The sequence below is a fragment of the Struthio camelus genome, chromosome 38 (assembly GCF_040807025.1).
Source record: "Struthio camelus isolate bStrCam1 chromosome 38, bStrCam1.hap1, whole genome shotgun sequence".
Taxonomy (NCBI): domain Eukaryota; kingdom Metazoa; phylum Chordata; class Aves; order Struthioniformes; family Struthionidae; genus Struthio; species Struthio camelus.
Genome location: NC_090979.1, coordinates 253,201 through 263,693, shown reverse-complemented (window position 1 = coordinate 263,693; position 10,493 = coordinate 253,201). Strand labels below are relative to the sequence as shown.

Sequence of the window (10,493 nt, the reverse complement as noted above, 5' to 3'; positions counted from 1 at the left end):
CCCCCTCCCCCCCCCGGGGCCCAAATTAGTCCATGTTATGGTACCTTCCCATCAATCCATCAATATGTTGTGCTAAGACCCCCCCCCAAATCCAAAAGGTGTAGAGGGATTATTTGGTGCAATATGGCTGCCACACCCCAAAGAATCCATGAGCAGATTTATTAGGGTTAATACGGTGGCATTCCCACCCTACTCCTTGGAGTAAAGGGCAGGGCGAGACTATTCGTGCCATATCGGTAAGCCCCCTCCCCACTGGTGAGCAGGCGCACACACACACACACACAAAGGAAGGTGGCCGCCGCTATTAGGCGCATTACGGAGGCCGCCACGCCCCCCCCCCCCCCGGGCTGGAGTGTCAGACTCATAGGTGCATTACGGTACTGCTCCCCTTTCCCGTAGAGGCGTGGATATTAGGGGTAGTACGGGCGGGGGAAGCGGGGCGATGCCTACTCGGGGAATTACGGCTACAAAGAGCGTGTGGTGTTTGCGGGGGGGGGGGGGTAGGACCACTGCGGGAATTACGGTACTGGGAGTATTAAGTGCATTACGGTAGGGACCGTAATGCTACTCGGTGCATTACGGTACAGGGGGGCAGGTTCCCCACACAAACCCCAGGGGACCGGGACCCCCCCCAACACCCCCGTCTATAGGGGGGCTATAGGAACCTGTAGGGCTGGGAGGGGAAGCTGTTAAGGGGAGGGGAGGGTCTATAGGGGAGCTATACGGGGCTGCAGGAGAACTGTAGGGGCATGGGGGGTGTCTATAGGGCCGAGCAGCTTTGGTGGGGGAAGGAGGAGGGGGGGGTCTATGGGGTTTATGGGGAGTCTCTAGGGGCTGTAGGGTGCTATAGGAGGTATAGGGCCATGGTACCTATAGAGGTTTATGGGGGGCTGTAGGGGGCTATAAGGGTCTGGGGGGGGTCTATAGGGGAGCTATACGGGGCTGCAGGAGAACTGTAGGGGCATGGGGGGTGTCTATAGGGCCGAGCAGCTTTGGTGGGGGAAGGAGGAGGGGGGGGTCTATGGGGTTTATGGGGAGTCTCTAGGGGCTGTAGGGTGCTATAGGAGGTATAGGGCCATGGTACCTATAGAGGTTTATGGGGGGCTGTAGGGGGCTATAAGGGTCTGGGGGGGGTCTATAGGTTTCTTTGGAGGGGGCTACAGTGCTTTATATAGCTGCTATAAGGTTTCTATGGGGGGGTCTGCACAGGGCTATAAGGGTTCTATAGAAAGCTATAATGTGGCTGTAAAGGTGCTGGGGGGGGGTATAGGGGCTAAGGAGGGAACTGTAAGGGCCCTGCAGGGGCACATGGGGGGGCTATAGGGATCTATGGAGGGGCTAAAGGGGATAAACGGGGGTGTGCGGGGCCTGCAGCAGGCTGTAGGGGATCTATAGGGGTCTCTGGGGGATTCAGGGGCTATAGGTGGGCTCTATAGGGCCCAGGGAGGCTCGGAGGGGCGGGGCTGGGGGCGGGGCGAGGGGTGCCGGCACCGCCCCCTCCCCCCCCGGGCCGGCAGCGCCGCGCGCCGCCAACCGCCGCCAACCGCCGCCGCGGCCGGAACCGGCTGGAACCGGAGCGCGCCGGAAGCGGAACCGGAGCCACCGCCCCCCCCCCCCCCCGCGGCGATGCCCCCCGGGGGGTGAGACCTCCCCCCCCTCCGGGGCCATGGGGGCTGCGGGCGGCCGGGGGGCCCCCTGCGACCCCCCCGTCCCGGCCGGCGGGGGGCGAGGCTGAGCCCCCCCCCCGGGGCAGGACCCCCCCCGGGCCGGGACCCCGGTACCCCCCCGGGCCGGGGCCCCCCCGCCATGGGCTGCAACATGTGCGTGGTGCAGAAGCCGGAGGAGCAGTACCGGGTGATGCTGCAGGTACGGGGGGGCGATGGGGGGGTAACGGGGGGCTACGGGGTATGGGGGGGGCTATGGGGTGTGGGGGTGTAACGGGGGGGCTATGGGGGGGAGACGGGGGCTATGGGGCGTGGGGGGTGACGGGGACTATGGGGGTAACGGGGGGCTATGGAGGGTAATGGGGGCTATAGGGGGGGTGTGTGGGGTAACAGGGCTATGGGGCGTGGGGGGTAATGGGAGGCTATGGGGTGTGTATGGGGTAATGGGGGTGTGGGAGGATAACGGGGTCTATAGGGTATGGGGGGGTAACGGGCTACATGGGCATATGGGATGGCTATAGGGATGTCTATAGGTGCAGCTGTCTGCTTTTGCAGGCTGTTTGGGATACCCATGGGCTCTAGGGGCACCTGTGGGGCAGCTGTAGGGTGTGCGCACGCCTGTGAGGGGGTCCGTGGGTCTCCATAGGGTCTATGGTGTGTTTGTAACATATGTGAGCTGCCTTTTCAGCAGCTATAGGGTCTGCTGGGAGGAGGTTCCTATAGGATCTATGGGGTCTGTGAGCCATCTGTGGGGAGAGATATAGGATCTGTAGGCTCTGCAAGGGGTTTGGGAGGGTCCCTATAGGGTCTCTAGGGTGGCCATAGGGTGTGGAAGGCGCTCGTGCGGTATCTATGGGGTAGGGATAGGGCCTGTCAAGTGCCTATAGGGCATCTATAGGGTCTGGGGGGTGCCTGTGGATTCAAGGGTCCCATACTGCTGCATCCCAGCCCGTTGCCGTGGAGACGGTTGCTGCGGTTTCCGAGGACCAGACAATGGAGGGGGGAGCGGGGGAGGGACATGGCAGGGGCTTTGGGGGGGGTGCCTGGGGGGGCTCTGTAGGGGGGTCCCCAGAGCAGGGGGACTCTAGGGGGGGGTTGGGAGTCCGGGGGGTGGGGCACCCTGACCCCCCCCGTTCGCCCTCCCAGGTGAGCGGGAAGGAGGCGGCACGGCGGGGGCCGGGGCTGGGGCCGGAGGCGGCGCGGGGGGGCCCGCGGGGGTCCAAGGAGCCGCTGGTGCTGCAGGTGCTGCGGCGCAGCCCCCGTGGGCGGCCCCCCCCCGGCCCTGCTGCTGGGCCCCCCCACAGCGGGGGCCCCCTCCCACCCTCCGCCTGGGGGGGCCCCTTCGCCCCCGCCGCGGGGCTGGTGGACAGCGGCACCCAGACCGACATCAGCTTCGAGAGCCGCCTGGGCCCCGGGCGGGGGGCTGGCACCCCCGGGGGGGCCGAGCCGTGAGTGTTGGGACCCCTACAGAGACCCCCTCACCCCACAGAGACCCTCTGGGACCCCCCCGACCTCCCTTTGGGGGGACCACCTGGAGCCCTGAGTTCCCCCAGACCTTCTGCTGCCCCCCCAGGGACACCCATGGACCCCCTCCCAGCCATAGTGACCCTTCCCCCACCCCAGACCCCCTATATTGATCCCCCCACCCAGGATCCCATGGACCCCCCCCCACCATAGTGACCCTCCCCCCACCCCAGACCCCCCTATATTGACACCCCCAGGACCCCTATGGACCCCCCCGACCCTCTGTAATGACCCTCAAGGTTCCCCCTCAAATTCCCTATGGACCCCCCCCCATTAATAATCCCCCAGATCTCTCCCCAGGGCCTCATAGAGAGACCCCCCCCCTTGGCCCCCCCCCCAGACCCTGGGGAAGCCCCAGGGCTCCCCCCACCATGTCCCCCTCCTTGGGACACCCTGGGACTCCCCTCCCCCATTTACACCTCCCCCGGGTCCTCCGTATCCCAGGGACCCCCCCCCCCATACTGTGCCACCGCCCAACTGTTTCCTGTCCTTCCCCCCTCAACAGCCCCCCACTGCCCCACGACTACTTTGACCCTGTGGAGCTCGGGGACGGCCCTGAGCCCGAGCGCCCCGAGGAGCTGGAGTACGAGGTGAGCACCTGGACGCTGGGGTCGTTTTTGGGGGGGGGGGGTGCCCGGACACCGGGGCCCCTCTGACCGCGGCCCGCAGGAGGTGGAGCTCTACAAGACGAGTCACCGGGACAAGCTGGGGCTCACGGTCTGCTACCGCACCGATGGCGAGGAGGATGCCGGCATCTACGTGGGGGAGGTACGGGGGGGGGGGGAAGCCCTGCGGGGACCCCTGAAAGGCCCCAAATGGGGCTGGGGGGGTTGCCAAGCCCTAAGGGGGAAATTGGAGGCCTCAGTGGAGCTGGAGGGATGTTAATGGTGGTCCCTGGGGGAGGTGGGGCCCTATAGGGTTGGGGGTGGGGGGGGGCCATGAGGTTGGGGAAGGGGGATGGGAGACCTTAACGGTGGTCCGGGGGGGGGAAGTGTCCTGAGGGGGGGGCATTTCAAGGCTGACCCCATGTCTCCCCCCCCCCCCCCCACCCTGCTCTGGCCCCACCAGGTGAATCCCAACAGCATTGCGGCCAAGGACGGGCGCATCCGTGAGGGCGACCGCATCATCCAGGTGGGCTGAGGAGGGGGTGCGGGGGGGCACTCGGGGATGGGGGGGGGGTCCCAGGCTGTCTCACTGCAGCCCCCCCCGCCAACAGATTAACGGGGTGGAGGTGCAGGACCGGGAGGAGGCCGTGGCCTTCCTCACCCGGGAGCAGCAGACCAACATCTCCCTCCTGCTCGCCCGCCCCGAGAGCCAGGTGGGTCCTGGGAGTGTGTGTGGGGGGGTCCTATGGGATAGGGGGTGAGGGGGGCTATGGGGGGTCTCTGGAAGGGTGGGGGGGGGGCTCGAGGTGGGGGTCCTATGGGCTCCTGGGGGTTTGTAGAGAGTCCTGGGGGTCCCAGGGGAGGTTGGGGGGATCCTATAGGCTGGGGGGGGGGCTGGAGGTCCCAGGAGGGGTGACTGGGGGCTGGTGTGGTGCTGGGAGGCTGGGGGGGGGCCTAGGTGGGGCTGGAGGGGGTCCATGTGCTCCTGGCACGGCCAGAGGGGCCCTGTGGGCGCTAGGGAAGCATTTGGGGGTGCGGGGGGGTCCCTGAGGTGCCTGACTCCCCCCCAAAACCCTGCGGCAGCGCTGGAAGGACAGCGACCGCGAGGATTTCCTGGACGACTTCGGCTCTGACGAGGACGGGGAGCTGCGGCAGCGGGGCCCCTGGACCCCCCCGGGGCAGGTAGGGGGGAAGGGGGGGTCCGGAGGCCCTGAGACCCCCCCCCGGGGCAAGTGGGGATGGGGGCTGGAAGCCCTTAGACTCCCCTGGCAGGGCGGGGGGGTAGTCACAGGGCCTGACACCGGCCCGCAGCCCCCCAGCCCAGGGACGCCGTGTGCCCGGGGCCCCGAGCCGGACAGCGGGGTGGGCCGCACCGACGAGAGCACCCGCAACGAGGAGAGCTCGGAGCACGACCTGCTGGCCGAGGAGGCCGGGGAGCCCCCGCCGCCCCCCCGCCGCGCCCCCCGCGCCCCCCCGCGCCCTGCAGCCAGGCTGGGCCCCGCCGCAAGACCCGGAGCCGGAGCGGGAGCGGGAGCAGGAGCCAGCCCTGCAGCAGGAGCCAGCCCCGCAGCAAGACCTGGAGCTGGAGCTGGAGCCGGAGCCGGCCCCGCAGCAAGACCTGGAGCAGGTACGGTGGGAGCCGGAGCCGGGCCCGCAGGAGGACCCGGAGCCGGACTGGCTGTTGGACTCGGAGCAGGTATGGGCGCCGGCCCCGCAGGAAGACCCGGAGCCGGATCAGCGGCTGGAGCCGGAGCAGGCCTGGGAGGAAGAGCCGGAGCGGGCGCCGGGCCTGGAGGAAGAGGCGGAGGCGGCGCGGAGGCGGCCGAGGCAGCCGGGCTGAGCCAGGCCGAGCTGCGGCGGTACCGGCAGCTGCGGGGGCGGCTGGGCGCCGGGCCGGGCGCAGGGCTGCCCGTGAGCCGGGCCGAGGTGGCGCTGCTGGAGGAGGAGCTGCGGCACCTGGAGTTCAAGTGCCGGCACCTGCTGCGGGCGCAGAAGATGCAGCGGCTGCGCGAGCGCTGCCTGCGGGCCTGGCTGGAGGCCAGCGCCGGCGCCGGCGACCCGGGGCTGGCCGACATCTCCGAGGTGCCCGAGCGGGACAGCACCAGCGCCTACAACACGGGCGAGAGCTGCCGCAGCTCGCCGCTGCTGCGGGGGCTGGCGGCGCCGGCGGGCAGCGGCGGTGCCAAGGGGGCGCGGGCCAAGCGGCCCGTGCGGGACCGGCTGCTCAAGGCGCGGGCCATCAAGATCCTGGAGGAGCGGGGCGGCTCCACCACGGACGACGACGCCCGCAGCGAGCTCAAGATGGGCCGCTACTGGAGCCGCGAGCAGCGCAAGCAACACCTGGCGCGGGCGCGGGAGCAGCGCCGTCGCCGCGAGCTGCTGCTCCAGAGCCGCATGGAGGCGGCCGGCGGCGGGGGGGGCCCCGGGGGGGCCGCCGAGGCGGCTGGGGGCGCGGGGCAGCGGCGCAGCCTGCGCAAGCGCAGCCGCCGCATCCTCGACAACTGGGTCACCATCCAGGAGATGCTGGCCCGCGGCACCCGGGCGGCCGACGGCGGCCGCGTCTACAACCCCCTGCTCTCTGTCACCACCGTCTAGTGCCCCCCCCCCCCCAGGGGGGGGTTACTCTGTTTTGGGGGGGGGGGGACTCCCCCCAGATGGCTCTGGGCACCCTGCTGGGTTGCCCCTCCCCCCAGGATGGGATGCCCTCACTGTCATTTTGAGGGGAATCCCCCCCCCATCCTGCCCCTCAGTGTGTCCCCCCCCCCCAGCACAAGGGGCCTGAGCCCCCTCAACTCCCCCATCATCGTGTCTGTGAATGTGGCTGTTTTTGGGTTTAGGCCATTGTCACCCCACCCCACCCAGGTGTCCAGGCCCCGCCCCCTCCCCACAGGACTTGGGGGGGGGGGGTGAGGGGCCCAGGTGTCCGGGTTCCTTTTTGTCTCCCCTGTGTCACCCTGTCTGTACAGTCTGTTTTGGGGTGGGTTTTTTTGGTTGGGGGGGGAGGGGGCCCGGACACCTGGGTCCTGGGCCTGCCTGAGTCTGCATCATGGGAATAAACAAAGCCTCGTTTTTACTCATTTCACCCCAAGTCTGGAGCCTTTTCTTTGGGGGGGGGGAGGGGGAGGTGAGGTGTTTCACACCTCTCCCAAAGGCCATAAGCTCAGCAACCACTGCAGGGGCACCCCAAAACCTCCCTCAGACCCTCAACCCCCCCCAAGGCCCCAATGCAGGGGTACAAGGTGACCCTAAAATCTCACATTTTTTCCCCCCAAAAACCAGGCCAATGGGCAGTGGGGTGGGGGCAAGGCCAAAGACCTTTATTCCTCCTGGTTTGGGGGGGCTCTCCCACCTAAAAAAACCACGAGGGGCTCCCCAAAGGCAGCTCCCCAACCGCCCAAAACCCTGGGGGGGGCCCCTGAGGGGGTTCCCCCCTCAGCAGCTACTGCTCTGAGACACCCTGAGGGGGGGGCCCAGGATGCCAGGGGGCCCCGGGGCAGTGTTTTTGGGGGGGTGGGGGGGTGTCAGGCGGCGTGCAGGGCCCGCCAACGGTCGAGGGGGCCACGGCTGGGGACGTACTTCACCCCGCAGCCGTCGGGGATGAGGCGCCGCTGGGCCACCATGTCCTCGAAGGCGTCCGCGTTGAACTTGGTGAACCCCCACTTCTTGGAGATGTGGATCTGGGGGGGGGGGGGCAGGGGGTCAGGGGCACCCCAAAACCCTCCCACGCACCCCAAACCTACCCTGGAGCCCCCCCCCAAAAAAACCCATATCCCCCACAGAGGCACCCCAATCCCTTCTGCCTCCCCCAAACCCCACAGCCCCCCCCCAATCCTCCATGAACCCCTTAGTTGCCTCTCAGGTCCCTCCCCAGAGCTGACAGCCCTGGGTGCCTCGCTGTGGGTTTTGGGGAACCCCCCCCAAAAAACCTCTTTTTTGTCATCCCCCGCCCGCATAAGCACTCTCCAGACCCTACAGGGCCCCCCCAGTACCTTCCAATGCCCCGAAATGTGTCCCTGTGCCCCTCAGGGAGCCCTCAAGCTCCCTTGCACCCTCACAGCTGAAGAACAACTAGTAATGAGTCTTCAGGACAAGGGGCACTGAGGTGCCCCCCCCCCCCCCAGTGTGATCAGCCCCTCCTAGCCCCCCCCAAACCCCGACCAGGGGGGCCCCCCGCTACCTTCTGGCGCCCCGGGAACTTGAACTTGGCGCGCCGCAAGGCCTCCACCACATGCTCCTTGTTCTGGGCCTTGGTGCGGATGGACATGATGACCTGGCCGATGTGGACCCGGGCCACGGTGCCCTGGGGCTTCCCGAAGGCGCCCCGCATCCCCGTCTGCAGCCTGGAGACAACGCCACGTTGTGGAGGCGGAGGAAATCAGCACGATCCCCCACAAAACCCCCCTCCCCAAACCCCAAGCCCAGCCCCACAGCTGCCCCTGTGCCCCCGGCCCCTTGGGGCGCCCCGCGGCGGGCGGACGGGGCGCCCTACACAGCCAGGGGGGTTGCTGTGCGCAGCCAGGGCACGCCGGGGCCCCACAGCAGGGGGGACCACGGCCGGCTTAATTGGCTGCAAGGAAAGGTTTCCCCCCCCCAACCCCCGTTTCAGGGTGCCCCCGCCCCGTTTCGGACCTGTCGGCGCCGGCACATGAGAGCATCTTGTTGATGCGGATGACGTGGAAGGGGTGGAGGCGCACGCGGATGTGGAAGCCGTCCTTGCCGCAGCTCTTCACCATGTACTTGTTGGCGCAGATGCGGGCGGCCTCCAGCGCTGCCAAGGGCAGAAATGGGGAGGAGGGAGGGTCACGGCTGGCCAGGACCCCCCCCCCCCCAAAAGGGACCCCCCTCCCCCAGCCTCTGGGGCCCCCTGACGCACCCTCGGAGCTGAGCTGCTCATACTCGTCCGACACCATGTGTCCGCACAGCGGGAACTCGTCCACCTTCGCTTTCTTCCGGCCCAAGTCAAAGATGCGGATTTTGGGGTCTGGGGAGGAGGGGGAACACGGCAGGTCAGGGGTGGCTCCCCCCAGCAGGGATGCCACCCCATGGTGTCCCTCCCCCGCCCCGTTTCGGGAGGGGGGGTGTCAGGGTCATCCCCTGCTGTTGGGACCTGCACAAAGCCCCACGGTTTGAGGTGGGGGGGGCCATGTAGGGCCTCCCAACTTACCAGGGACCCCTCGGCAGAAACGGGACTTGGGGTATGGCTTGTTCTTGCAGTATCTGTAACTGGGGGGGAGGAAGAGCAGTGAGGGGGAGCCCCAAAAGTCCAACCCCCCCCACCCCCTGGATAGATCTGAATCCTCCCAGTGACTCCCAAAACACCCTGGGCCCTGGGGCAGCCCCCAGTGCCCCCGAGTCTCCCTAAACATCCCACAGACACTCTTAAGCGCTGAGAGGTCCCACAGACCCCGAGACAGCCCATAGAGCCCCCCTACACGCCCCCAAAAGCATCCTGGAGCAGCTCCCAGAGGCCTCGGAGCCCCCCTAGATACCCCATAGACACCTCTGAACCCCCTGTATATCCCAAGGCAGCTGTCAACCCCGCAGACCCCCCCACAAACACCACTGAGACCCAAACACACCCGGGGCAACTCTCAGACACCTCTGAGCACCCTGAGACCCCCTGGAGACGCACAGACAGCCCAGGGCAGCCCCCAAACAAACCCTAAACACTCCTAGATACCCCCCCGAGCCCCCCAGACACCCCACAGGGACCTCAGGGCAGCCCCCAGACCCCCCTTCGGGCCCTCAGACTACTCCTGAGCCCCCCTATAAACCGCACAGACCCCCAGACCAGACCCCTCGAGCCCCCCGCCCCCGGAGAGCCCTCAAACCTCCCCCACCCCCAAACCCTCCAGCACTGCCCCCCGGTGACGTCGACACGCGACGTCACGGCGCCGCCCCCCTCCCCGCGCTGACGTCACGCGGCTCACCATCGCGCCGGGCGGCGGCCCATGGCAGCTCCGGGCCGGGGGGCACCTGGAAGAGACAAAGTTTGGAGGGGGGGGGCGTGAAGGGTGTCGCCATGGCAACGGGGGCGGGGGGCGTCGTCAAGGTAACGGCTCCCCGGCCCGGCCCCCTCGGCCCGCGCGGCCCGCGCGGCCCCGCACGCACCTGGCCGAGCGCGAAAAAGAGGGCGGCAGCGCCTGCGCGTCCCTTATATACTCCGCTCCGCCCCTCGACTTCCGGTCACGCCCCGCCGCTTCCGGCGGCGCTCTGGCCGACCGCTTGGAGGACTCGCCCTCGCCGCTCGGCCCCGCCGCGCTCGGCGGCCGCCGCCGGCGCCGAGGAAGCGGTTCCGGTGCCGCGCGCCGCTGCGAAGCGGGAGGAGCGCGGCGGAGCGCGGCGGGGCGGTCCCGGGGGCGCTTCCGGGTGATAGAGACGGACGTTGTCCTTCCAGGCGGCGCATCCGGCATAGAGAGGGGCATGAGCCAATCAGAGAGCACTAGTGGGGTGCGCAGGCGCGGTCTCTCCCTCCGCTCTAGCCCGGGATTGCGAGCATAGAGTTTCGTGCATGCGCAGCTGGGAGCAGCGCCGCCATTTTGTGCCCCGCTCACGCCGGGGCCACCGGCGGTCAAGGCCTCCGCGCATGCGCACAGCCGCCCGCCAGCCCCGCCCCACCCCACCGATGGGCGCTCTAGCCTTCCCCTCGCACAATAGAGTATCAGTCCTCCCCGCCTCACGTGGGCGGCTACCTGGGAGC

General features: G+C 68.4%; 2 protein-coding genes and 1 non-coding gene across 5 annotated transcripts; 1 reads left to right on the top strand and 2 right to left on the bottom strand.

Annotated features, from left to right (window-relative positions):
- The first annotated feature begins 1,538 nt into the window (after positions 1-1,538).
- Positions 1,539-6,875, top strand: PDZD4 (PDZ domain containing 4). 2 transcript variants are annotated; one of them, XM_068924223.1, is made up of 9 exons: positions 1,714-1,866; positions 2,811-3,112; positions 3,694-3,778; positions 3,858-3,956; positions 4,257-4,319; positions 4,405-4,506; positions 4,877-4,975; positions 5,105-5,420; positions 5,490-6,875. In XM_068924223.1, the coding sequence occupies exons 1-9, from the start codon at positions 1,807-1,809 to the stop codon at positions 6,386-6,388; spliced, it is 2,025 nt and encodes a 674-aa protein (XP_068780324.1). In that variant the 5' UTR covers positions 1,714-1,806; the 3' UTR covers positions 6,389-6,875. The 2 variants fall into 2 exon arrangements, with proteins under 2 accessions (XP_068780323.1, XP_068780324.1); XM_068924222.1 differs by having other exon boundaries at positions 1,539-1,866; positions 5,105-6,875.
- Positions 6,876-7,088: 213 nt separating this feature from the next.
- On the bottom strand, positions 7,089-10,407 carry RPL10 (ribosomal protein L10). 2 transcript variants are annotated; one of them, XM_068924225.1, is made up of 7 exons: positions 9,905-10,407; positions 9,724-9,769; positions 8,958-9,016; positions 8,667-8,774; positions 8,423-8,561; positions 7,971-8,133; positions 7,089-7,470 (listed from the first exon to the last, which is right to left on the bottom strand). In XM_068924225.1, exons 2-7 carry the CDS (start codon positions 9,744-9,746, stop codon positions 7,315-7,317), a joined length of 648 nt encoding a protein of 215 aa, XP_068780326.1. In that variant the 5' UTR covers positions 9,747-9,769; positions 9,905-10,407; the 3' UTR covers positions 7,089-7,314. The 2 variants fall into 2 exon arrangements, with proteins under 2 accessions (XP_068780326.1, XP_068780325.1); XM_068924224.1 differs by lacking the exon at positions 9,905-10,407 and having other exon boundaries at positions 9,724-9,879.
- Positions 8,228-8,366, bottom strand: LOC138063984 (small nucleolar RNA SNORA70). The gene has a single exon (XR_011137199.1). It is a non-coding gene; the product is annotated as a small nucleolar RNA SNORA70 (small nucleolar RNA).
- Positions 10,408-10,493: the final 86 nt, after the last annotated feature.